Genomic DNA, 26,857 nt, shown 5'->3' with positions numbered 1-26,857 from the left:
GTGGGCACGACGGGGATCAGAAAGCGGCTCCGAGCGAGCGCAGCCCCGGCGGACCGTGCGCGGCGACCGGCGGCGTCGGTAGTGGGGAGCGGGCCCCGCGCCGCACGCCGCGCACTTCCTGTTCCAGGCGCGCCGCCCTCCAGCGCGCGGCGCCCCGCGAGCCTGCGTCGGTGCAGGCCCGGCCCCTCGCGGGCCCTCGCGGGCCCCCCCGGCCGCTGCGCGGCGGGGGCCGAGGAGAGGGCGCCCTGCCCGGCTTGGCCCGCGGGGCTCCGGGCCCCCTCCCCGCGGGGCCGCCGCCAGAGCGTGCGCCCGCGGCCGGCGACAGCCCAATTGCGAGGAGTGCTCGCCTTGCGCCTCCTCTTCCCCCGCCTCCTCGCCCCGAAAGGAGGACGGACCTGGTTCCCGGCCCCGGGCCGGTTTATTCTGCGGCCGGGGATTATGTTTATGTGCGGACGGTCCCGCTGTCGCCCAGGCTCCACTCGGCCACGGGCATCGGAGGCAGGTTCTCCGAATTACGGGTTTTAATTGCACCTGCCTTGCAGATTACCTCTGGGAATCTGTGGGAGGAGCCGAGCGCGTGGGGATGTTGCTTCGCTCTGCGAAAGGAAGAAAACTTTGTCACCCGGCAGGAGACCTGGGCCACGCGTAACCGGGCGGGCGCAGACCGGGCGCGGCGCTGGCGGAGCCCGCGTCGGCTGACTCCGGGGGCGCGCGGACTCGAGCCACCCGCTCCACCCTCCCGCCCGCAGAAGTGCCCACGAGTGGCTTCAGGGGGAAGGACAGTAACAGCGCGCGGCTCCAGTCCGACAGCAGCGGCCGGGGACAGAAGGCGAGGACCGAATCCCGGGGACGAGTCACCCGGAATTAACTTCTGCTTAGAGTTATGGGAAGCGCGGCCATGGACACCAAGAAGAAGAAAGATGTTTCCAGCCCCGGCGGGAACGGCGGCAAGAAGAATCCCAGCCAGAAGAGGCGTTCGCTGCGAGTGCACATTCCGGTGAGTCCCAGCCCCGCCGTCCCGGCTCCCGCCCGCCCGCCGCGCCCGCCCGGAGCCCGAGCGGTTGACGCGGGCGCCCCGCGCGCCGTGCGAGCCCCTCCTGTCACTTCGGCAGCCGGGCGGGTAGAGGGGCCGGAGCCGGGCCGGGGCTCGATCTCGCTCCCCAGCCGCGTGCAGTGGGGCTCGGGGCCGTACTGGGCGAGGGCCGGGCGGCTGCGGACGCGAGGGGGCGCCGGGCGCGCTCCGGGCCGGGCGCGGCCGGTGGGCGGCTGGGCGTGGCCCGGGATCCCGCCGGTGCGGGTGCTGGGGGCGGCGCGCTGTGTTGTTTTGCTGAAAAAGGACGGTGTGGACTGCGCTCCGGGAGGTGGAGCCCCAGCGCGGCCGCGGGGGAGGGGTGGTGGGTGGGGACAGCAGCGGGTGGGGGGGCTATGTAGCTGCTCCCTCAAGCGGACCTCCCCACCCCAATTTCCCTCGGGGTGTTTCTGGGCCCGGGATGGGACTCCTCCGCGGCCGTTCCTTTCGCCCGCCCCCGGGGTGGTGTTTCGGGCCCCGTAGTATTTGGGGGCTCGGGGGCCCCCTAACCCGTGCAGGGCTGGGCGGACTTCAGCCCCGGCCACGCGGCAGCATGCGCTGGACTTTGGCGACTTCGATGGGTCTGTGGCTTGACTTTGTCCAGGGAGAGCGGCGGGCTGGGTCGGGCGCCTTCCCTTCGGGTGGCCCGCCCAGGTGGTCCCCAGCCGCTTGTCCTCCGCTTGTCCTCGCCTCCTCTCGGGGGTCGGGTGGTAGGACCTTTTACCGGGTCGGACCCTCCGCCTCAGCCCATTGAGTAAATGTTTGCACACACACACACACACAAACACACACACACACACGCGCACACACGCGCGCACACACACGCGCGCGCGCACACACACACACCCTCCGCCTCAGCCCACTGAGTAAATGTTTGCACACACACATACACAAACACACACACACACACACGTGCACACACACGCGCACACACACACGCACACACACGCGCGCGCACACACACACACCCTCCGCCTCAGCCCACTGAGTAAATGTTTGTACACACACGCGCACACACATGCGCACACACACACACGGCTTCGTGGAGAATGTTATTTTGTTCTCTGTCCCGGATGGCGGGTCTCAGGGCAGGATGGGCGTGCAGTGAGTCCACCCTCCTCCGAGGGCTGCGTGGACACCTCATTAGAGCTAACCCTGCCGGGCAGCAGGGACAGCAGTGCCTGGTCGCTAACTTTCCACTGCCAATCCCGCAGGAGCACTGTCCTCCTGTGTTTGCTGAGTGCAGCTCTTCCTTTCAGATTCCCCCCAGGCCCACATGCGTGTAACACTTAGATGACAAGGTGGAGTCCAGGGAATGAGCCCCAGTCACCTGCAGGGCAGCAGCCTGAAGTGGCCCCTGGGCCAGCTCTTCCTGGCCAGGGGAGCTCAGGGGGCAGGTGACTGGAGCCCTGGCTGCCGTGTGGCCACCATCGTGGCAGCTGAACATGCAAGAATAAGCATTCTATTTCAAAACGAAATCTTCCCGTTTAGATCTCTCATGGAAAACATTTTGAAACCATATTTGTCAGTTAAAAGTTAGACATTGCTACTGCAAACCTCTTTTTGACAAGGGGTCACCTGAATGAGCCATTTAACCACTCAGTTGTCCCATTTGTCAGGTGTAGAAAATAATACCCATTTTGCCTGCTTTACAGGGATGTTTACAATAATGCATGGGAAGGTCTTTACAAATTTAAAGTGTTGTATAGACGTATGGACGTTACACAGGCACCCGAGCACCTAACGTAAAAAACAGAGAAAGAGAGAGAGAGAGAGAGAATAAAAAGAACAGGGCATTGTCCCGTGGACAGGACGTTTTGTGTTGAGGCCAAATGGTGATGAGGCCAGTCCCCAGGGCTGCGTGTGTGGGCGTGCTCACGGGGGGCGGTGCCAGTGGTGGTGTCAGACCAAATCCCAAACCGGAAAAAGGATGGAGAGTCCAGGCTGTGAACACTGAAAAACCACGTAATAGTTGGGATACTCGGACCACCCTTCTTGCTGCTGGTGGCGACTTTGGCAGCTTCTTACAACATTCTTGGCATGATCCAGCCCTTACACCAAGTAGCATTCATTCGATTGTTCCACAGCTGCTACCCGAGTGTGCCCGTGTGCCTAGCGTGCTGGTTGTGGTGAGATCTGGTGTGGGGGTGGGCGGAGGAGAGGGACTCAGTCTAAGTCCCCACAGGGTTTGCTGTTGCTGGTGGGACCGAATACTAATTACCTGTTGATCGTTGTGCCAGGCTAGGTGAGAGTTACGGCCGAGCTGGGAAAATAAGGCTTTTAGACAAATGCTAGCCAGTGATCCAGGTCATAGGATGACCAGTGCAGGCGGCACCTGCTTTAGAGGTGAGAGAAGGGCGCGATGTGTTCAGAGAGACTTTGGCACCTGACACGGCAGGCAGGAGAGACGTGCGGGAGCAGTGGTGGCGCTGGTCCCAGCAGGGAACAGGCTTGAGCACCCTGTGGCCCCACGGAGTCGGGGGTTTGGACGGCTGCTCCCAGGTACAGTGAAGAGCTGCTTCTCGTGGAGAAAGGGGTTTGGGGACCGGATCCAGCAGGCCCCTGAAGCAGGGTTGCCAGATTTAGTAATAAAAATACAAGATGCTCAGATAAGTTTGAATTCCAGATAAACAACAAATAATTTTTAGCACAAGTATGTCCCATGAAATATTTGGGATATACTTATACTAAAAAATGATCATTGTTTATGTGAAATCCCAATTTAACTGGATGTCCTCTATCTGACCTGGCAACTCTGCCTTGGTGGCCAGGCTCAGGGCCTGAGGACTTCCTTCCAAAGGCAGGGAGAGGCTGTGGTGGACACCGTTGCTGGCCTGCCCTTGAAGGCCAGGGCCTAGCCTGAGCCAACCTGCAGCCTTGGTGGACAGCTTCTCAGTGCCTTTCTCTCTGCCCAAACGAATCCTATCAGACCATGGCAGCTTGCTCAGGCCAGTGCAGGGACACCTGGAAGTACAGGGACACCTGGAAGTGCTGGATTGTGCCCCCAGGGGCGGCCCTCACCCCAGAAGGGGTGCAGCTGGTGGGGTAGCCCAGCCTCCCCATTCCTTGGCAGGGCAGTTCTGATGTTGGCTCTGCAGGGTGACTGGGGTCCCTCGTAGGGTTGAGCCCCTATTGCCCACAGTGGTGGCCCACCGATTAATGTCCCTTCTTGGCTTTCCTGGCCAATTCCTGCCTCACATTCCCCACTCTCTCGCTGGAACGCCCTAGAATGAAGTACTGAACCTAAGTCCTTATCTGGGCTTCGTTTTTTGGGGGGCTGGGGACCTGAACTAAGAAGCCATTAAAGGCGATGAAAACGCTTCATGAGAACTCACCTGGGCAGGTGTGCAAAGCAGAGTGATGGGAAGATGGCCTGCGTCGGGGGAGCCAACTCAAATGCTTTGGCAAAATTCCAGGGTTGAGGGTCTGGGGCCTGAACTGTGGTCACAAGGAGACAAAATCAGAGAAGGCGGATAGGAGACACAGAAGGAAGGGTGGTGAGCCTCCATGTCGAATCATGGCAGGGAGACACAGAGTGAGTTGGCAGGAACTGATCTAGGGATATTTGGCATAAGGGACCAGTTCGGGGAGAAACTGTGGGCCCAGTCGTAGCGTGGCATACGGAATCTGGGGCACGTGTGTCCTCCCACGTCAGAGGGGATGCTGTTTCCGAGGATGTTTTGGATTCTAAGGAAATGCTCCTGAAGGACACTGTGGCTCTGGCAGTCCTGTGAGTGGGGTCATTTGGTGGCATCCAGCAGGCTTGGGGGTGAGGAGGCTTCCTGGGGTCCCTGGGGTCCAAGCAGCTCGTCTCTTTGTTGAATTGGATCGGGTTTCTTTCGGGACACCAGCCTGCACCACAGCCTAGTGTGGGGAGAATCACCAAAGACCCCTTCTCTCAGGCTCTGAGTAGCTTTACCTGTTTTCCCCTCTTCCTGCCGGTAGCACCTGTGAGTCTCGGGGCACTAGAAAAAGGGAATCCATTTTAGGGGACACCCTTGGGTCAATGGGTAGTAGCAGGTGATGGAGACCCAGAAATACTGAGTAATCTCTAAAGTGACTTTCCCCTTCCAGGGGAAGGGAAGAGGGCCCTTGGGCCTACCAAGGATGTGGCCTAGCTTGATATCAGCCTCTTTCTCAGGCAGTGGGCAAACCATGGGCTCTTGTCAGAGGAGAAGGGAAGACCCAAAGGTCGAGGAAGAACTGAGAGCAGATTCCTTCCTGAGGTTACCCTGGCCTTTAAAAGTAGTGAGTGAAGCCAGGCGCAGCGGCTCATGCCTGTAATCCTATTACTCTGGGAGGCCGAGGCGGGAGGATTGCTTGAGGTCAGGAGTTCGAGACCAGCCTGAGCAAGAGCGAGACCCCCCTGTCTGCAGGAGGATCGCTTGAGCCCAGGAGGTCGAGGTTGCAGTGAGCTATGATGACACCACGGCACTCTACCCAGGGTGACAGAGAGAGTCTCCGTTGCAAAGATAAATAAATAAGTGGCCAGTTGGCATGCGGCCTCACCTCTGCTCTGAGCCTCTATGCCTCATGTAGAGCAGGGACGATGACAGAGGTGGTGGGGATGGTTTTAGAAGATGATTCAGGGGAAGTGTGGCTGTGAGTGGCATTCTGCCAGAGCTTTGGGAACACGCATGTTCTTTCTCCTTTTTGTCTAAGAAAGAGCAGCATTGCTATTAGTGCTGAAATCCATGCACCTCACACACGTACTTTAATCAGTGACTGCTGGCTGGCCTATCATGGGTTTACCAGTCAGGGACAGAGCAGGAGGCCCGGGGGGGGGGGGAAGTGCCTCGATGAGAAGGACCTGAGGCTGGAGCCTGTGGGGACACTGAGGCAGGCTAGGGGAGTTCAGCTGTTCGCTGCTGGGTAGGGCCTTTCTGACAGAGGGAACACGTGCCCGGCCCGGCCTCCTTGGGAGAGGTGCTCCAGAAACCTTCACAGTCACGGGAGACAGGCTAAAATTAGAGCCAAGAAGCAGCTGGCCAGTCACGGAAGGTTGCGGAGGCAGGACTTGGGCGGGCTCGTGGCTCACGGTGCCTTCTCCTGCTGCGTGGCCTGGAGGGAAACCTCACGCTGCCCGAGGCCTGGCACCCTCCGTGCCGATGACGGGCCTGGGGCCTTCGCTCCCCGCTTCTGCCTGCCAGCCTCTGTCCAGCCGGATGGGGCGCGCTGTGGCACTCCGGGAGCTACGGCCTGTCCCGGGGGCGGGAGGAGCCATTGAGGACGGTGTGCTCTACTCTCACACCCACTGAAACACCCCGGATTAAAATCTTGGCCTTGGGAAAGTGGAGGTGTCAGCTCGGACCTTGATGTTGGCCTTTAACCTTGAGCTTGGTCAGGTTGTGCCGCCCTAAGCAAGATTTGTTGGGTTAAGGTTTAGGGCAGTGTTTTTCAAAGTGTGGTTCCTGGACCAGCTTAAGTAGAGCCACCCAGTATGGACCAGCTTAAGTAGAGCCACCCAGTATTTGTTTGAAATGTAAAATCCTGAGTCTCAGCAGACCTACGGGGTCAGAACCTCTGAGGTTGGGACCCCAGCATCTGCGTTTCTCCAGGTGACTCTTGCGCCTGCTGGGGTTTAAAAACAACGGGCTTCCAGCTTTGCTGGTGTAAAACCCATCCATTCCTTCTGCCCCCGTGAGTTATTCCTTCTGTCTGCCCACCATCTCCCTGTCTGTCTGCATGTTTTCAGCTGTCGCCGTGAAGAGATAGCCTTGGCTACGGGCTGTTCAGTAGAGGCTCCTAGGATATTTCTGGCTTCCAAATGACAATGAACACCTAGATCGGCCTCCGGCCAGAGTAGCCTGGGGAGGGGGGGCTGGCGGCCTGACAGGCCCCACTGGAAGGTTTCTTGACTCAGCCTTTCAGTGGCTCTTGGGTGCTCTGAGCACAGTCCCTTTTAGGGCCCAGAGCATGACATCAGGGCCTTTGGTAGCCAGGCCACTGGGAGAGGGAGCCCCCAGAACTGTCCTGTGGCTCCAGGGTTTATTTATGGCAAAGCCCATGTCCTGGCTTTGAGACGGCTGACCAGATGGCCCCCGAGCAGGGGCTGGGCGCGGTCCCCTGCTGGGCCCGTGGAGGGAACAGGCAGCTGGAGTGTGGCCGTGGGATTCCCCTTCCTCGAAGACCCTACTGCCTGGCTCGGGGGGAGCAGGGACCTGCACCAGGCAGCGCCCCGGGGAGTGGTGTAGAGCAGGCCCCGCCCGAGGACCTGCAGCATTGCATGTTCAGGCGGAGGTGTCACCCCGGCGCTGAGTTCCTCGTCTCATCCTCTTATCCCCACTTTACAGACGGCCCAGCTGAGAAAAAGCCACCCTCACTGTTCCGTGGTGGACTGCCTGGGTAACTGTGGCGGAAGGGAAGTCTAGCCGCCTCCCCTCACCCTGCTCCTGCTCCTGCTCCGTCCCGGCACCTGTCTGTGGAGAGTTACAAGACAGTCCTATAAACAAAGTCCTAAAGGTCCTAAATGCTGCAGGGTAGCCTAATGACAAGTGCAAATATTTAAATCCTGGACTGTTATTTCACTGAAAGGACAGCTCGAGCGCTGAGGCTGCATAACAGAAGCAGCAGCCCACGTAGCCTGTGGGTTCAATGTTGCATCTTTTCACACATCACACACTTTTAGGGCTCTCGGTGCTTCACGAGCATCTTTCCCTGCCTGTTTGCTTCGAGCCGCCCTCCTCCAGTAAAACCTAGCAACACTGTGTTACCCGTCTCCACTCCGGGTTTGCAATTTTGACTGTGCTTAGCGTTAGATCGACTAAAGAAATCATTTGGAAGCACTTTTTATTTGCTAACGCCTCCTCATTGGCTCAGACTTCATTTATGTAACTTTTAAGTCAGTTTGCATCTTCTGAAACCTTCAGAAAAATTAACGTGCTTTTAAATGATGCTGTTTCTTGACTGTTTGTTTTCTTTTACTTCTCTCATTATGATTTATTCGGCTCGCTGCCCAGGGGACTTTCTGTTTCCAGGAACCTTTTTCCTTTTATGGGGGCTTCTAAGTTGTTGAGCACAGCCACCAACCCCACGAAGAGCTGGATGGGAACCCGGCCCCCCCTCTGCTCCGTCCACCCTCCCTGCCCTCGACCAGACATGAACGGTGAACACGCTCGCACACGGAACAGGCCGGCTCCCGTCCCTTCTAGGAGGGCGGACCAGCCCATCTTGATAACTGCACAATTTTGATGTCTTTTAAGATGTGAACCAAGCAAAGGCAGATAAAGTGCCGAGCTGCCGAACTGCAGCAGGGTCCTGAATTTGCTTGGTCCGTTAACCGCAACTTGGTCTAAAAGGAGCAGAGGAGCCACCTGAGCGGGAAGCCGTGTCCCTTGGGCTCAACTGCGGGAATGCTCGGGAGACCCCCTGCCACCCTGTTGGTTGCATGGGCTGTGCAGCCAGGCCTGAGGCAGTGGTTCTGTATTTTTTTTTTTTTTTTTTTTGAGACAGAGTCTCGCTTTGTTGCCCAGGCTAGAGTGAGTGCCGTGGCGTCAGCCTAGCTCACAGCAACCTCAAACTCCTGGGCTCAAGCAATCTTCCTGCCTCAGCCTCCCGAGTAGCTGGGACTACAGGCATGCGCCACCATGCCCGGCTAATTTTTTCTATATATGTTAGTTGGCCAATTAATTTCTTTCTATTTATAGTAGAGACAGGTTTCACTCTTGCTCAGGCTGGTTTCGAACTCCTGACCTCGAGCAATCCGCCCGCCTCGGCCTCCCAGAGTGCTAGGATTACAGGCGTGAGCCACGGCACCTGGCCAGTGGTTCCGTATTAACTGGCTGTGCTTCCCCGGAGAGGAAGAAGGAACCCCGGGTTGGACTGTTTGTTTTAACCCTGCCCTGAAATGGTTAATTGGAATCTCACTCATCTCTTTATTCCACTACCTACTTTGAAAATAATGCGATCTCCATCCTTTACTTCCTGTCGACAGGAAGCCCTCTCTGTCAGCCCATGGCCTGTCACAGACCAGGCGAGTGTGACCCCGGCGCTGGGGCTTCTGCCAGGGCCTCTGTGTTTTGATATTCTCTGCCCTGGCAGCGAAGTTGCTGATGAACATACAACAAACACCAATTTGCTCTCGGTCTCCCCAGGGTGCCAGCCTCTTGTCCACGAGGCAGAGGCCCCGTCCTTGTGGCGGGAAGCCCTGCAGCCCTGTGGTCCTCCCGCGGCAGGGGAGCCCAGCGGGGTGGGGAGCCCTGCAGTGACCTCCGTTTGTGCTGGGGAGGTGGAGAGGAAGCGTGCAACAGGACGAGGGAAGAATTATAGAAGATAGGGCACAAACTTCTCAATTTGTAAATAAAGAAATGGAGAGCTGAAGAGTTGCCAAGAACCGTGTTTACAGCTAGTGCTGGGACTGGGGCTCACTGAGGTCTGTTTTCCAGGCACCGTTGAGGGTTGAGCTGTTGAAGGTACAAAGATGAACAGTGTTATTCAGGGTTGAATTGTAGTCTCCAAAAAAGTATGTTGAAGTTTTATAGCCCCCAACCGGGTACCTGTGAATTGCACATGTGATTAAGATGTAAGTTAGGATGAGGCCATTAGGGTGAGCCCTATGCAAATGCCTGGTGCCCTTATAAGAAGAGGGGAGCGTGGACTCACAGGCAGAGGGGAGAAGGCCCTGTGAAGACAGAGGCAGAGGCTGGAGCGATGCCACCACAGGCCACGGAACGTGGGGCGACCAGAGGTGGGCGAGGCAGGGACTGACCCTTCCCTGGAGGTTCCAGAGCGAGCATGGCCCTGAAAACGCCTTGATCTCACACTTCTGGCCTCCAGAGGAGCTGGGAGGGAACACCTTCTCTTGGTTTAGGCCTCAGTTTGTGGCTCTGTGTTACGGCAGCCCCAGGAGCCGAATCTAAGCGTAGCAGGGGCAGCAGTCTCCGTTCTCAGAGCGCCGAGGGGAGGCCACCGCAGCACGGCCTGAAGAGTAGTCAAGGCCGCAGGAAGGGGCCACTGCTTTCCACCGTCCACAGCTCCTCGGCTGCATTCCTCCCGAGATCCGGCTCTTCCCCGCCACCCCCTCCCTTCCCTGCTAGACACCGTCGTGCATGGGGCTGGGAGAGAACTGAGGACGTGGTGGAGGCTGGAGTGGCAGCTCCAGGGCCCAGGCTGCTCTCTGGCCCACGGCACCCGCCTTGGCCATGCTCATCCCTCCTGTGTAGCCACCGAGACGCCGTGTCCCGCAGCCGCGGGAGCAGAGAGGTGGGGAGGGATGCCGCTCTGTCACCCGCTCAGCTTCCAGAAGACCGGCAGGCGAGCTCCAAGCAGCTGTCTGTCTGTTGGACTAACGTGGACACCTTCCACCTGGCTGCACCCTGCGCACGGCATCGGCCATGCAGACAGCCCTGGGTCGAGGGCTTGAAGCTAACGTCCCCTCCGCCGCATTCCCGCCTGCAGCATGTCGTGTAAAGAGCGCCCAGAGAGCACCGTTCCTCTGCGCAGTTCAGGTACTGCTTGATGGGGGTCGCACTCGTGGCGGTGATGACTGCTCGATGTTATTGATTACCAGATACCATCACAGTGGCACGTTGTCATCAGATTTAGCTAATATTGATGGAGCACGTGCCATCTGCCAGATGTGTGCTTTTGTATAAGCCATCTCTTTTTGTCTCTCAATAATCCAGTGAAGTATCACTACTGCTGTTATGAGTCGTATTATCCTTATCCAAAAAAAAAGGAATTTAGGCCATCTATGGCTGACGGCCATTCTCGCCCTACCTGTAGAGAAAAAAACGTCTGTTGTGTCTTGGTTGGGTTTTGGCATCTCTGCTCAGGCCAGGCCCGGATGCCTGTGAATGGCCACAGCCGTTTGGGGGTAGGACGGGCCTGTGAGGACGGATGGCCGGGCCAGACAGACGCCGCGTGTGGTGGGCACAGGGGAGACGGCACATGCTGTTGCCTTCGGTGGCCTGCCCCTGGGGGATCAAGCTTCGTGCTCTTCCTCTGGTGCCTTTTTAGATGAAGGTCACTGAAGGTTATTCTGTTCTCATCTCAGAAATGAATAAGCTCTCTTCCGTACTTTCATAGGTCCGCTCTCTCTGGCTCATCTTTCTCATGTTTTGCTTTTGTTTCTTAAATAACTGGCTATTGGAATAAACACTAAGCCAGGACTCAGGAAATCCTGGTGGCTCTGCTGTCAGGTGTCCGGGGGACTTCTTCTGAGTTATCCAACATTAACCACAAGCCCGGGTGTGCCAGGCACGGCGCAGGGCATCACTGTGACCAGGATGGGCATGGCCCTCCCCCTCCCCTGCCAAGGCCGAGCCTCGGGCATGCCGTCACCCTGTCAGTCCGCTGCTGCTGCTGCTGCTGCTACCAAAGCACCAGAAGCAAAGTGACCTGTAACGGCGGACGTTTATCCTTTCTCACCGTTCTCTAGGTCAGCCGAGAAGTGCTTGTGGCCCGGGCTGGCTCGACTGAGCTTTGTGGCCAGCTGGCGGTTCGGCGGGGGCAGGGGCCCAGGGCGGCCTGCTCACGTGTCCGCCCCTCGCCTGGTTGGCTCCACGCCAGCTGGGCCAAGGGGACGGCTGAGCCCTGTGTCCAGCAGGCCGTCCGGCCAGCAGCAAGAGGGCAAGCCTGAAGCACAAGGGCTCGTCAAGCCACTGGCCGTAGCCAGTCACACGGCTCAGACTCAAGGGACAGAGCGTGGGAAGGGCTCAAGGTCATAGTGCAAGGTCATAAGCCCAGGGACCAGAGATGGATCAGTCAGTTAAGCTGTCTAGATCTGCTTACATATATAACACATTAATGTATGGTGTGATTAATAGTATCAAACAATATTGCATATTATTTAAATGATATATATACTATGTAGATTATATAATATATAAACATTAAAAAAGGGCTGGAGTCTAGGTCTCCATTTGGGTGGAGTGCCGTGACTGCAGGAAACGGAACTTTGTCAAAACAGGACGGTGGCTTTTGAGGGGCGTGAGGGGTGTGCAGAGGTCAGGAGAGCCATGTCCTTGCAAAGCTGGGTGTTTGATAGTGTCACCGGAACCCTCCCGTCTCTGCTGCCGAAGATGAGTGAGTGTCCCAGGAGATATTCCGCCCCTGGGGAGCAGCCAGTATCCGGAGAACAGAGAGGTTCCTTGTCCCCTCACCACTCTCCTTTGCTTGTTCAGTGTATTTTGAGATTTCTGAAATGACCTCGGGGCACAGGTAACAGAATATTCTCGGCTCAGAGACAGAGGGAAATGTCAGGCAGTGACACCAAAGTGGCCTAGGGCAGGAACCTGGCCAGGTGACGTCTGTGCCGGGCCTGCCGGGTGCTGCCAGGTGTGGTAACGGCCCAGAGGACACGTGGTGGCCCCTGGGAGCCAGAGGGGACGGAAGCTGCCTCCTGGACCGCTGTACAGAGAGGAGGTTAGGAGAGGCGAAGCGACCGCCAGAGTCACATGGCTGCCAGCGGCACAGCAAGGTTTCAGCCTCGGGGTTTCCCCTGGAGGAACGTGGGGGAGAGAGGAGAGCCCCTCCGGCAGGCCAGTGTCATGGCCACAGGTCAGTCCCATCCGCCTGGCCCGTGGCTCTCTGCCAGAGGTCAGGAAGCTGCGCGAAAGCCGTTCTCTTTTGCGCTGGCTCCAGACGAGGGCTGTGGGCGTGCTGCGTACAGACCCAGGCCGCAGGCTCCCTTCCCGCCACCGCTTTCCTCTGCCTTCGCTGGACGCGGCACCATGGGTTTTCAGGAAAGGCTCAAGTCAGAGTTCGGCCTGGCTGCAGGCGGAGACTTTGCAGTGATGAAGCACGGCGCAAAGTCAGATGGACGTGTCAGTTGTGTTCCTGTTAAATGGCGCTCTACCCCTGGGAGGAGCTGTGTGCCCTTGCCCTGAGGGTGATTCTCAGCCAAGGCTTCTGTGCCGCCAGCTTCGGGCCTTCCGTGGCAGGGAAGGAAAGCAAGCCGGACTGGGCAAGAGGGAGAAGTTGGGCTGTGAGGCACTCACAACACAGGCCCTCGCTGGCCCCCTGGAACATTCTGGAACTGGGAGGGCCCTTCAGAGTTGTCCCAGATTGGGGAGAGAGGGCCAGGCCTTTGTACTCTCTCGCCGTCCCCAGGGAGGGGATGTGCACCTGGCTGAGCCAGGTCCTTCTGCAGGGGCAGCTTCAGCTTGGTGCTGGTGGCCAGCACCTGCACCCACCACACCACCTCTTTCTGCGTCTTATTGTTTTTCTTTTGATGTGTCCAGCCTGTCTCCTTAATTAAACCGTAAGATCCTTTAACGATGGTGTGCGTCTATACCTTGTCACGTCCCAGCCCCAGGAAGCCGCACACGGCCAACCCTAGCATTGATGATGATGGTGGTAAGGAAATGCAGAAGCCAAACTAGCAGGGTGGGAGGGAAAGCCGTGTGGCAGTCTCTGAGAATGAAATGCTTGGTTAACTCTGTGAACTAATTTAGAGAAATCTGGGTGAAATCAATCATTTACAAATACTAGGGGAGCCACATATCCTAAAGAGAAAACGTTCAGACAAATCACGTCTTGTTGGTTCAATAAAAGGGCGAATTTGGCCAGGTGTGGTGGCTCACGCCTGTAGTCCCAGGCACTCTGGAGGCCGAGGCAGGAGGATCGCTTGAGCCCGGGAGTTCTAGGCTGCAGTGAGCTACGATCTCACCACTGCGCTCCTGCCTGGGCAACAGAGAGAGACCCTGTCTCTAAAAAAAATAAACAAAAATTTTTAAAAAGGGCAAATTTTAGGAACATTATTGTTCGTTGTTTTTTCTTTCATCTCCTACCTGGGACAGTTACTTGGCCTTTTGCTCAGGCTAATTGACTGGCAACAGCGCCATAAATCTGCCAGGAGCTGTTTAGATGGCACGGTGGTCCTGTGATTGGAGACTGGCCGGGCACCTCCACTGACATCAAGCCTGCAGCGCAAATAAAGAGGGAGGGGACTGTTGGCCCAGCCCCGTGGGCCTCTCCACTTCCAGGGATCTCTGCAGCCCCCGGTGCTGTTGGTGGAGGAGCATCCAGCTGCTGGGGACAGGCACGGACCCAGCCGTCACTCGTATCAGATTCTCAAGAGCAGAATCCTGTGTGTGAGCAGGAGAATGGGTGGCTGTGGTGGAGGGAGCATGAGTTTGGGCGCTGGAGACCAAAGTTGCAAGCCTAGTGCCACCATTGGCTTCCTGTGCCCTCCTGGGCACTTTACTGACACTCTCTCAGCCTCAGTTTCCTCACTTGTAAAATGGGGATAATAATCCCCTCCTCACAAGATTTGGGGGACATAAAATGAGATGCCACAGATAAAGAGCAAGACGCCTGTGCTCTAGAAGGGTTGGTTTCCCTTCCCCCATTGGGTGTCCCCTGGGGAGGACCACCCTAAGAATTTCGCTGTGGCCACCATCCCACCCTAGGTTTTCTGGGAATGGCCCCAGGTTAAGATAACTTTATTCTTTTCAAGGGAAGTGATTTCTTAATTATACATTTGAATGTGAATTCCTTTTTAATCCCTTGTAAGGCTCTGGCTAAATACACATATAAATTTGTTCGGCAGGTCTCCTTATTTGCAGTGAGATGGTCCAAGGCCAAGGCCCTGAGCCCAGAGGGAAAGCCAGCGGGAGCCCCTAGTTCTGAAGGTGTGGAGCCTTTAACTGAGAGTGCATAGCAATGGCCTTGGGTCCACGTGGCAGGAACTTGAAGGCCACGTCTTGGGGTGGGGCTGCTGAGAGGTGGGGTGGTGGGTACAGAAACCTTCCCTGGCAAGCATTAGCTACAAGCAGAACATGGTGACTTGAGGACCTCTGGAGTCTTGCCTGCCTCTGTGTCCCTCTACCGTGGACCTGTCAGGACGCTGGTAGGTCACCACGCATGGAGATAGGTGGGAAGGCCCTGTGAGAATGTATGTTTCCCGGGCTAGGACATTAGGGTTTAGAAGAGGTGATGAGCCGCTGGCCTTCTTACAGATCAACTTATCAGGTTAGTACGTTTTCGCGCTCTTCTCCTTGCTCCATCTAGCAGGGGTCTCCTGGGGATATTTAGCACCTTGACTCCTGAGAATACATATTCTGGGGCCTCCTGTCCACCAAAACCCACCCAGTCTAATCCCTGAGCAAAGATCTTCATGATATGCGGATACCGAAAATGGCAGGAGGTTCCAGGGTACACGTAAATGAAAGTGTAAAACGACCTCATATTTCTCGAAGCCACGAGAAGCCAGTTGGCTTCAGCCGCCTTCCAATCGAGACGTTGGTCGGCGCGGGGTCAGCCCTGGGCCGGCCGGAGCAGGCCGGTGCGGGAGGAGGAGCTGAGCTGCCACGCGGTCTCAGCCAGGGCCGCCGTCCACCCTGGGAGGTGGCCCCGGATGGCCGTAAGGGTTGGGGACAGTTGTTTGGAGACACGCTGTCGGTGACCTCGGGGCAAGGTGCTCAGGCGGCCTGCGCAGGGGAAGGCGCCCTTGGTTCCCAAAGAGGCGTGGGGGAGGCGCATCACGGCACACCGGACCCCTTAGGGAACAGCGGGGGGGGGGAGGGGGCGGGACTTGCTATTCTTCGTCTCCTCCAGCCCCTTCCTTCCTCGCGACATGACACAGCAGTTCAGCGCGGCATGGGAGGTGGAAGGAACGGCAGTGCCCACCGTCTGGTGCTCCAGCGAGGTCCCCGCGACGGTCGCGGTCAGACGCGGAGGGAAGGGAGAGCAGCGGCAGCTTCGGCAGGAGCCGGTATTCCTGACCCAGCGCCCTCCAGCGTGCACGGGCGTCGCCCCCCCCACCCCCGCGGCGGCCACGTGAGCCCCCGACCTGGAGACGGGAAAGTCTACGCTGCAGAGCCCACGGGCGGGCGCAGCCGGCGTCAGGCGGAGCCGTCTGGCACGCGCGCCCACACGCTGCACAGCTGCGGAGCCGGGCAGATGGTGCTGGCAGGCGGCGTGCGCCGGGAGCATGCGCGCCGGGGAGAAGGGTGTTCACTCCCAACCGTTTTAATGGGCAAGTTACAGTCATGTTAGTCTGAAGCCGTTTTTTTTTTTCTTTGTTTTGGTACGTCCAGCTCTGACCGGCCCAGCTTGGGCACAGCCTCCACGCTCCAGGGCTGAGGCTGGCAATAGCCCACCCAGGCCGCTGTCCCCCCACGCCGCCGTCCCCCAGCATTTGCCATGTTCCTGGGGGTCTGGCAGCCAGGAGCCAGCGGGAGAAAAAAGGTCCTGGCTGTCACCCAGCAAAAAGCACTGACTCTGCCCGGCTCTGACCTCTCACACCGTCTTCCGCGGGCTGCTGCGTGTTGGCCACTCTCTTGGCCCAGGGCAGGCCCAGGACTCACCTGTCTCGTGGCCCCCGTGGGCTAACCACGCTCCTGAGTCCACAGCGGGCATTCGTTACAGCAACGATCCGCCCTCAGCTAGTTGAGAATTGATGGGTCTTAGGATTTTTTCTAATATTGGTTCTGAAAGTTATGCTCGTTTGTGTCTTCGGAGCCCTAAAAGATACCACCTTTTACATAGAGCTGAAAGAAATAGACTGTGGGCTGCAACCCAGTAGTTTCTTTTGTCGTCGTCTTCCGTTTTCTTCTCTCTCCTCCTTTCACACTTTCTTCTGTCTCCTGCCCTGTGTCTCTTCTGCTCCTTTATTTTGTCTCCTTAGAGCTGGATTTCCCCAGGCTTGAAAGACCCAGTTCTCTTCCTGGCGGTGGCCACAGTGGCCAACAAGGCGCAGGCATGGCACGGCGTGGCACACGCGGGGCAAGCCATGCTCCAGTGGAGTCACCGCTGCCGTGTGTGTAGCTGGCTTGCGTGTTTCCCAGACGTGGGTGCCCACCGAGCTCTGTGTCTGGTGCTGGCACCAGGCCCGCCTCTTCCACATGTTCTGTCGTTGACCCATGACTGCCTCTGCCGGGTTCCTGCTGTTGCCCCATTTCTACAATCGGGGAAGCGGAGGCTCAGGTAGGATGAGTCGTTTGCCCAAGGGGCGTCGCTGGTGAGGAGCAGGGCCCACATGTGAGCCCAGGTGGCCATCGCTGTGCGGCCCTGGACAAGCTCCTTGCTGTTTCCGAACCTGAGCTGCTTCGTTTGTAAGGTAGCAGTAAGAATATCGGCCTGCAGGTTGTCATAGAGTTAAATGACATCATAAAAAGCTTAGCAGGGAGCAAACTTGAGTGAACTATAATTTTTAAAAGAATCATCCTTCTTCATGTGTTGGAGAAACCCCACGAGCAGACGTGTGGCCTGTACGAGGCAGGGACGTGGGGCGTCGGGGCTTTTGTGCACTGACCTCACTCGGGACCCTGCCTTTCTTTCTTTTGCTGCTGCTACTGTTTTCCCTTCTATTCAGATAGTTTATGTGCCCGTGTTGCAGGCGTCCTTTCGGTAGTGAAGACGGGGAATAATAAGCATCTCCGGAACTCGGTGACTTCCGCTTCAGCAAGCAGCAAAGCAGGGCTCCCTCCACGGGAGCTGCGTGGTGTGGCTCTCGCGCTCCCTGCCGCGGGCTCCGCCCCCGCGTGCTCCCCGCGTGCCCCCGCCCCCTCCGCCGCGCCCCTGCTGCTGCGGCGTCTCTGCTTCGCAAGCACGTCTCCGTGCCCACCGTGGTGCGTGGCAGCGGTGTGTGTGGCCAGTGTTGAGTGTGTGGACGGTGGTGTGTGTGTGGCTGGTGTGAGCATGCGGATGGTGGTGTTTGTGTGTGTGTGGATGGTGTGTGTGTGCGCGTGTGTGGATGGTGTGTGTGTGTGTGGATGGTGTGTGTGGGGGGGTGATGGTGTGTGTGTGGATGGTGTGTGTGTGTGTGTGGATGGTGTGTGTGTGGGGGTGATGGTGTGTGTGTGGATGGTGTGTGTGTGTGTGTGGATGGTGTGTGTGTGTGTGGATGGTGTGTGTGTGTGTGGATGGTGTGTGTGTGTGTGTGGATGGTGTGTGTGTGTGTGGATGGTGTGTGTGTGTGTGGATGGTGTGTGTGTGGGGGTAATGGTGTGTGTGGGTGATGGTGTGTGTGTGGGGTGATGGTGTGTGTGGGTGATGGTGTGTGTGGGGGTGATGGTGTGTGTGAGTGATGGTATGTGTGTGTGTGGGTGATGGTGTGTGTGGGGGTGATGGTGTGTGTGAGTGATGGTATGTGTGTGTGTGGATGGTGTGTGTGTGTGGATGGTGTGTGTGTGGGTGATGGTGTGTGTGTGGGTGATGGTGTGTGTGGGTGATGGTGTGTGTGAGTGATGGTATGTGTGTGTGTGGATGGTGTGTGTGTGTGGGTGATGGTGTGTGTGGGTGATGGTGTGTGTGTGGGTGATGGTGTGTGTGGGTGATGGTGTGTGTGTGGGTGATGGTGTGTGTGGGTGATGGTGTGTGTGTGGGTGATGATGTGTGTGGGTGATGGTATGTGTGTGTGTGGATGGTGTGTGTGGGTGATGGTGTGTGTGGGTGATGGTATGTGTGTGTGTGTGGGTGATGGTATGTGTGGGTGATGGTGTGTGTGTGGGTGATGGTGTGTGTGTGGGTGATGGTGTGTGTGGGTGATGGTATGTGTGTGTGTGGATGGTGTGTGTGGGTGATGGTGTGTGTGTGGGTGATGGTGTGTGTGTGGGTGATGGTGTGTGGGGGGTGATGGTGTGTGTGGGTGATGGTGTGTGTGTGTGTGATGGTGTGTGTGGGTGATGATGTGTGTGGGTGATGGTGTGTGTGTGGGTGATGGTGTGTGTGTGGGTGATGATGTGTGTGGGTGATGGTGTGTGTGTGGGTGATGATGTGTGTGGGTGATGATGTGTGTGGGTGATGGTGTGTGTGGGTGATGGTGTGTGTGGGTGATGGTGTGTGTGAGTGATGGTATGTGTGTGTGTGTGGATGGTGTGTGTGTGTGGGTGATGGTGTGTGTGGGTGATGGTGTGTGTGTGGGTGATGGTGTGTGTGTGGGTGATGGTGTGTGTGGGTGATGGTGTGTGTGTGGGTGATGGTGTGTGTGTGGGTGATGGTGTGTGTGGGTGATGGTATGTGTGTGTGTGGATGGTGTGTGTGGGTGATGGTGTGTGTGTGGGTGATGGTGTGTGTGTGGGTGATGGTGTGTGGGGGGTGATGGTGTGTGTGGGTGATGGTGTGTGTGTGGGTGATGGTGTGTGTGTGGGTGATGATGTGTGTGGGTGATGGTGTGTGTGTGGGTGATGATGTGTGTGGGTGATGATGTGTGTGGGTGATGGTGTGTGTGGGGGTGATGGTGTGTGTGGGGGTGATGGTGTGTGTGTGGGTGATGGTGTGTGTGGGTGATGGTGTGTGTGTGTGGGTGATGGTGTGTGTGTGGGTGATGGTGTGTGTGGGTGATGGTGTGTGTGGGTGATGGTGTGTGTGGGTGATGGTGTGTGTGGGTGATGGTGTGTGTGTGGGGGTGATGGTGTGTGTGGGGGTGATGGTGTGTGTGTGGGTGATGATGTGTGTGGGTGATGATGTGTGTCGGTGATGGTATGTGTGTGTGTGGATGGTGTGTGTGGGTGATGGTATGTGGGGGGGTGATGGTATGTGTGTGTGTGGATGGTGTGTGTGGGTGATGGTGTGTGTGTGGGTGATGGTGTGTGTGTGTGTGTGTGCGGGGGGGTGATGGTGTGTGGACAGTGTTACATGTGGGAACGGGGTGTGGGTGGCCACCCCAGCCCCAGAATGTGGAACCCGCAGCCACATGGGCCAGGCGAGGCTGTCCTGGCTCCTTCCTTTGCCGTGGTCTTGTGGAGCCCATGGCTGCATGGCTCCCTGGCTCTCCCCCCTGCGGGGCAGGTGTGAGCGTGGCAGGTGTGAGCGTTGCAGGTGTGAGAGTGGCAGGTGTGAGCGTTGCAGGTGTGAGAGTGGCAGGTGTGAGCATTGCAGGTGTGAGAATGGCAAGTGTGAGCGTTGCAGGTGTGAGCGTCACAGGTGTGAGCGTCGCAGGTGTGAGAGTCGCAGGTGTGAGCGTCGCAGGTGTGAGCGTTGCAGGTGTGAGCGTCGCAGGTGTGCCGCGAAGCCCGGGCCCCCTGATCTGCGGCTTCCTCGAGCCTGGAGCTGCAGCCCCGCACCACTGTGCGCACGCGGAGCCGTGGCTCTGGCCTGCCTTGCCGCGTGGCGGGCACCACGGTGAAGCCCTCGGGCTGCATGTCGGTGCGCTGGGCGCTGGGCTCCCACTGCCGGGGCCCTCCGGGATGTCACCCCGCTCCTCCCCCGGGGACCCCGAATCTGCCTGCACCTGCCCGTGCCGTGCCAGCAGGAGCACACAGTGGCGCCCAGGGAGGCCACACCCTGGGCAGAGGCCCCCGGCCATGGCCTCCCATGCAGCCCTGGCGGAGCCCCAGCACCTCTGCACCCCCACAGCTCAGGGATGCGGGCTCTTAAGTGAGAGGGTTCCGTGTGCATGCGTGTGTGCGCCTGCGCGTGTGTGGAGAGACAGGCATGTAAGTAGAGATACATAGATGCTGTATAGGCTCCTTGGCGCTTCCTTTTTGAGGTGATTTTTAGAGAAACAGCAGCAGTTAGGGACAGAGGCCCACGCTCCGGCCCAGGCTGGGCACACACGGCGGTGTTGGGGGCTGGGGGCTTGCTGGGGTGAAAGGAGGGGGTTTGCCTTCGGGGTCTTGGCTAATCACCCGTTGTCCCCAGGCAGGCCCCGGGCCGGCCGCCGTTCCAGTTTCCCTTGCTGTGTCGTGGAGGAGGGCCGGGCACTGTCCCCGTTCCGGTGGGAGGCAGGGTGGCGTAGTAGGAGGGGCCTGGATTTGGGGCCAGAAGGTCTCGGTTGGAGCTGTAACCACCCTTTCTCTTCTCTGTGCCCTGTGTCCTCAGCCTCGAGAAGCGGTTGGTAATTTTAGGTTAAACCATGTGGAACATCTAATATTTGACCATTTTTTAACCTCAAAAATTATAAGCTTACAGAGTTCAGCCTAATACCTGGCCCACCCACCACATAAAATTGCCAGAACTACCATTTGAAGATACATATCGAAGAATCACTTTTAAACAGCTAAGTTCAAAAAGTGTGAATTATTTTACGGACGCACCTGTCATTTTGACGCTTTCTCCCTTAGCTGAAACCGACTTGTTCACTCCTCCCTTTTCTGGGCTCCCTCGGCATCAATCCAGCTGCGCGGCCTCTTCCTCCTTCTCAGAGACGCTGTGCCGCTGTGCCGTGGGGCCTTGTCACAGCCACTTTTACGGAGTTTAAGAGAAAAAGCTGTCACCCCAGCATCTCCCAGGTGCCAGGCTCTGCCAGGGACGCAGGAAGCTGACTGGGTACCGCGTCGGGAGACACAAGGTTTAGGCGGGGAACTCTTGGGAACCCGCTGGGGGCAGCTGTCCCCCTTTTCAGGGTGAAATGACATTGAGTCCCGGCTGGAGCAGCCGGGCCGGGCAGGGTGGCAGTGCGTGAGTGCAGGTGTCCCCCCTCCTGACTGCGGCCGGCCGTGCAGGTCATGAGATGGACCAGCCCCAGGGAGGTGAGGGCGTGTCAGATCTCAGCCGGCTCTCGTGGGGTGCAGGGTCCAGGCCGATGGCCGCGGGGTGCAGCCTCCCCGACTTCCTCCCTAGTCTTTCTGCAGGACGGGAGCGCTTCCAGGTGACTGTGCTCCTACAGGACCCACAGGCATCTGGGGCTGGGACCTCTGCACTCCTGGGGCAGTTCTCGATCCGCAAACCGCATTCTCAGCCTGTTCCGTGGCTTCCCGGGGCTCCCGGTCCCACGTGCCCTGACTAACGTCCGGGCCCCGGGTGCTGGTCCCGGCGCTGGGAGTGCCGCAGCGCAGGGCAGACGAGCCTGCTGCCCCCATGGAGCTCTGTCCCCTCTGTCCCCAGGGAGCCCCTGACCGGAGTCTCCGTCTGCCCTGGCACCACACGCAGCGGGCAGGCCGTGCACGGGGGCTTGGACACCACGCATCCCTCCGCTCGCCCTTTCATCCAGCAATATTTACCGACAGTTTGCTTCTCGGCAGGTGTTCTTCTAGGCATGGGGGGAAGTGAGGAGGGACGCAGGTGCGAGCCTCCCGTCCCGTTTCCGGGCCTGGCCCGCAGAGGGCTCCTCTGCCCCCACAGCCCGCGCAGGGTGGCCCGGCCGGTCACGTGTTGACTCGCGGGGCAGTGGGGCGCGAGGGGCATGTATGCTTCGGAGTCACGGGGCGGAGATGCGTGCGTCCCACAGAGGGTGATAAAACAGCGGGGCGCTTGGGCGTGAGGAGTGGAGGGGTGTCTGTTGGAAGGAAGCCTTCCCCGCCCGTTTTCCGGAAGCATCCACCTCCGGTGCCCTGAGCGCTCACCGGCGTGCGGGGCCGGGCCGGGGCGGGGAGCCCTCCCCTGGGCGGCAGGGTTAATGGTTAACGCCTTGGCAGCGGTGACGAGACCGAAAGCCTGTGATTTTTGCTGAGCAGGGGAGCGTGGAAATTTCCGCTGGTAGCAGACCCTGCACCGATGCGTGGCAGCGTCGGGAAGAGCGGCTCGGCCACGCCGGCCTGCTGCGGTGCCCAGGCCCAGCACCCAGGCGCGGGGCCGGAAGGGCCGCTGCCATTGGCAGAGGCGCCCACGGTGTGGGGGAGTGGGGACCCAGAAGTTTCCAGAAAAGGCGAGGCTGCTTGGCGACAGCACAGCGATTTGTTGGCGGGAGGCCCCACACTCGCCAGCCTCAAACCGGGAAAACTCGTTCTTAGCAAAATGCCCAAGTGCATTCTGACAGCAGGAAAACTCACCGGTGGTTCCGGAAAGCTGTGGTTTTGGCCTCTCACAGGAAGAGGCACCAATGTACACTGTCACGACCAAGCCGAACTCTGGCACCGGCTTGTGTTTCTTTTTTCTTTGCCTCGTGTGTGTGTGTGTGTGTGTGTGTGTGTGTGTGTGTGTGCGCATTTGTTTTGCGCTGTTTCCCTCCTGGGCTGGTAGGAACATTAGATGACCCTTGTCTTGGGAGTGAGGATGGAAGAGACTCGTTTCTCGGCTAAAGCGGTTCAGGCAAGAGAAGGCAGAACCGTTCGCCGGAGGAGCTCGCGAGGCGGCTCCATTCACGGGCTGGGGACTGGGATGCCTCTGCCGGCCGCAGCCTTGGAGGGAGGGTCACTGGCCTAGGTCAGACAGACGGTGGCAGCGTCTTATTCTGTGTTGTCAGACTTGATTTCAGTGAGGCCGGCAGCACCTGAGGGCAGGGCAGGGGGTGGGGATTAGATCTTTGGCATTAAAATAGACACCGAGTTAAAACTCACAGAGCTGAGTCGGTTTGCCTACTGCAAACCAACCCTGAGAGCATCGGTCTCTGGTCTTTGGCAGGGACAGTGGGGGGAGGAAGGACACAGGGGACATATTTCCTGGACATGGGATGGTGGGGGTGGGGTGGGTGGGAAGGAGTGTGGGAGAACCCAGGGGTTCTGGAATCCATCCACCTGAGTTCAAGTGCAGGTTCGGATGACTCTGCTGAGTGTGAGCTGGTGTTGGTTTACCCAGCCGGGACCAGGACTTCTCTGAGGTCAGTTTCCCACCTCCACGATGACAGGACTACCCACCAAAGGAGGTTATTCTGGGCCAGAGCATACAAGTTACCCTTCTGCCTAAGGTTCATTTCTTCCCTTTCTATGATGAGGTGCTATCACATTAGCCGATCGGTTACTTCCTGATTTAAATCAACAGGTAAATTGATGGCTTTTTCCAGAAGAAAGCACCCAGTGGTAAGGGGACCACACCCCCTGGCTTATCCTAGAGCCACCTGTTTGTTTGCACACACTGTCCCAGTGTCCTTAGGAAAAGTGCCCGGTGTGGAAAAGGCTCACCCCGGTTCCCCATTGCCCCTCTCCTACCCCAGGTTGTGGACACTGAGCTGCCTGTGTTCAGCCCCCTTGGTGGGTGGGAAGTGGGATCTCAGCCTCACTGGTGCTGCCTGCCCAGGGACTGCCCACTGCCCTCCCAAGCCCAGGGTCGCCACGCCTGGGCACCTGCAGCCCACAGCGCCTCTTCACGCACAGCTACAGAGCCTGTGGGACACGCAGCGCGCTGGGGCCAAGCGGGGAGTAGGTCCCCCAGGCTGGAGCACGCAAGCGAGAGGCAGTGTTCCGGGCTGAGTTTTGCCCTCAAAGAGATGCATGGAAGTCCCCACCCCCAGAATATGTCCTTCTTTGAAAATAGGGTCTTTGCAGGTATAATCAGTTAAGATGAGGTTATCCTGGACTAGGTGGTCCGGTGTGGCTGGCGTCCTGGCAGGGAGAGGAGCAGACAAGCAGGGAGCAGCCACGTGGCAGGGACCGCTGTGCTGCGGCTGCGAGCCCAGGATCCCCGTGGAGTGCCAGGGACCACCAGGAGTGGAGGAGGCGGGAAGGGTTGCCCTGCAGGTTTCAGAGGGAGCACGGCCCTGCCCGCACCTTGATCTTGGACCCCTGGCCTCCAGAGCTCTGAGAGGATGGATCTCTGCTGTTTTAAGCCCTGCACTTGTGGGACGAATAGAGCAGGTTCTGTGTTTCTTTTCACCTCTCCTGTCCTTCTGGACATAGAGACTAATAGAAACATGGAGAAACTGAGGCACAGAGAGTCGACTGTGACCTTCCCCATCAGTCGTCCTGACATCACTTGCACTCTGGCAGAAGGGAGGGGCCAAGTTCCAGGAGAACGGAGCACCCCGCGTGGGAGTGAGCACACGCCAGCCAGAAACTTTCTCCAAAGAACGTTCATCAGAAAACCCTGTCCCCACGCAGCCTGTGCCTTGCCAAGGCAGGGCAGCACGCCCCTGCCTGTTCCTGAACCCTAGCACAGACAGCGTTCTCGTGGTTTCCGCCATGGCCCTTTATTCCGGGATCACAAGTTCCTAAACTTCCTAAAGCAATTCCCTTTCATCCAGAACACCCTACTGGACGGACCCAGTTGGGAAGAGGAGCCGTGGGGGTGGTCGCCTGGGCCGGCCCCGCCTCCTGGGCTGTGAAGATCAAAAGAGGTGGTGTGTGCTCACTGAATTCGCACTTAATTTTTAAAGTTTTTATTATCTTTACTTTTGTTTCTAATTTTTAGATAGACCAAAAGATGCGTGGCATTTGCGTTTGTCTGTTTATGCTACTATAACAAAATACCCAAGACTGGGTAATTTATAAATAGTAGTATTTTATTTCTTATAGATCTGGAGGCTGGAAGGTCAAGGTGTGCAGCAGGTTTGCTGTCTGGTGAGGGGCTGGTCTCTGCTTCCAAACCAGCTCCTTGAACGCTGTGTCTCCATGTGGCAGAAGGGCCAAAGGAGGCCTGGCCAGCTCCCTCCAGCCTGTTTGTAAGAACACTAGTCCTCGAGGGCCCTGTCCTCCCAGCCTGAGCACCTCCCAGCCCACCTCTTAATACTGTTGCATCAGGACTGAAGCTTCAACATGAATTTTGGAGAAACACAGACACTCAGACCGTAGCAGTATTTATCCAAGGTTTCAGCTGCTCCATGCACAAAAGCTGAATTTGTCAGGCTCACCTTTGCAATTTGATTTCACAGCCCAGGAGGTGGGTAGAAGGCTCCCCGGGCAGCATGGTGTAAGGGCCGCCGGTAAAGGTTTTCACGACCGGCTCTCTGGAATAGCTGCCCTGGTTTGTGCTGCTGCTCTCTGCCGTGTAAATACTCGCCCGTGGCAGCTTCAACGTGACGTCATTGATGGCGCTGGGAGGAAGCGCCCCATCGCTCTGGGAGCCCGAGTGAGCTGCCAGCCTCGGCTGCCTAGATGAGGCAGGTGCCAGCCTCCGAGGGTGGCCTCCTTCTCCTCATCTGAAACCCCAGAGGAGAAGAGAGTATCGTGTCTAGAAGAAAGAGCCATTTAGAAAGACTCCTATGCCGGGCAGGGAGCGGGGCTGGGCCGGCACCCAGAGCACGGCGGCGCTTTGACACTTGGGTTTACCCGGGAGCTCACCGTCCTGCTGGGAGAGAAAGCATCCAGGTCCTCAGAGGATGAGCAAAGCCCCAGGACAGGGGTAGGGACGGGAAGGTCAGGGTGCGGCCTCAAGGGGGAGACCATTCACGGGGTCTCCAGCCTCAAGGGTACACGTTTCTGGAGGGAGAGACCGAGGAACAAGAGCTCAGAGGCCCCTGTTCTGCAAGAACGTGGCTTGGACAAAGGGACAGAGCTGGTCATTGCAGGAGAAGTCAGCTAAGAGCAGCTCACCTGACCGGCATCTTTACCCGTGGCGGGACCCTGTGGCCCCAGCCAGCTAACGACACCAACCGCTTGGCCAGAGGAAACGGGCCAGCGGCTCCGGGGCTTCCTCTGGATGCTTGGCCGGGGAGGAATGTCTCTGCCAGCACCATCAGCCGCACAGTCAGGCTGCTGTCCGGCGTGTGGATATGCTGCCGTGTGCTCAGAGGGACACTGGAGCCCAGGGGCCCCCACTGAGGGCCGAAATCTTCCTGCAAGGTCCTGGTGGAGTCACTGGGAGGTTCCAGAACCATTTCTCCCCTCCCAGGCATTCCCCCGCAGGCACCAGCAGTTACCTAGCAGCCCCAAGCCAGCCCTTTACCCCCGTGCCACGGTTGCTACTAAGAGCCTTGGTGATCTTGCTGACAATTCAGTAGGCAAGTGGGGACTCACATTTCTGTCATTAAAACACAAATCCCTTTGTAAAACAACTGGGTGTCATTCCCAGCTGTAGGCTCTGGTGGACCATTCCCCTCCTCAATACGACAGAACAGTCGTGGAAACGCTCTAGGATCCAGCTATGGAAAAGTGTATTAGAACGTGCTGTTTATTGCATCCTATGGTGATTATAAGAGTAGAATTCATTTTACAAAGATGAGTGGAAGAATACCCACCTACACACGCACACACACACACGCACAGATACATATGTACACGTGCATACATGCACACAGGGTCTGAAATGCTATCTCCCTCTAGTGTGCTGGGTTAAAGTGTCCCTCAGGGACAGAGGTGGCATTGTGGGACT

General features: G+C 57.9%; 1 protein-coding gene and 1 long non-coding RNA gene across 5 annotated transcripts in view; one reads left to right on the top strand and one right to left on the bottom strand.

Moving 5' to 3' along the window:
• Positions 1-244: 244 nt before the first annotated feature.
• The window catches only part of PRKAG2 (protein kinase AMP-activated non-catalytic subunit gamma 2), a 248,261-nt gene continuing 221,648 nt past the window's right edge, over positions 245-26,857 (top strand). For 2 of the 3 annotated variants that reach the window (XM_076006742.1, XM_012786215.3), the window contains exon 1: positions 246-997. In XM_076006742.1, coding sequence (XP_075862857.1) covers positions 884-997 — 114 coding nt within the window. In that variant the 5' untranslated portion in view covers positions 246-883. Of the gene's footprint in view, positions 998-26,857 lie in introns of all 3 variants that reach the window. The other variant, XM_012786213.2, reaches the window with a different exon arrangement.
• On the bottom strand, positions 9,430-15,724 carry LOC105883194 (uncharacterized). 2 transcript variants are annotated; one of them, XR_001159674.2, is made up of 3 exons: positions 15,641-15,724; positions 13,801-13,932; positions 9,430-9,471 (listed from the first exon to the last, which is right to left on the bottom strand). It is a non-coding gene; the product is annotated as an uncharacterized LOC105883194 (long non-coding RNA). The 2 variants fall into 2 exon arrangements; XR_001159675.2 differs by lacking the exon at positions 15,641-15,724 and adding an exon at positions 14,969-15,050.

This window comes from Microcebus murinus, chromosome 9 (genome assembly GCF_040939455.1).
Source record: "Microcebus murinus isolate Inina chromosome 9, M.murinus_Inina_mat1.0, whole genome shotgun sequence".
Classification (NCBI taxonomy): Eukaryota; Metazoa; Chordata; class Mammalia; order Primates; family Cheirogaleidae; genus Microcebus; species Microcebus murinus.
This window is presented reverse-complemented; position numbering and strand designations above follow the sequence as displayed.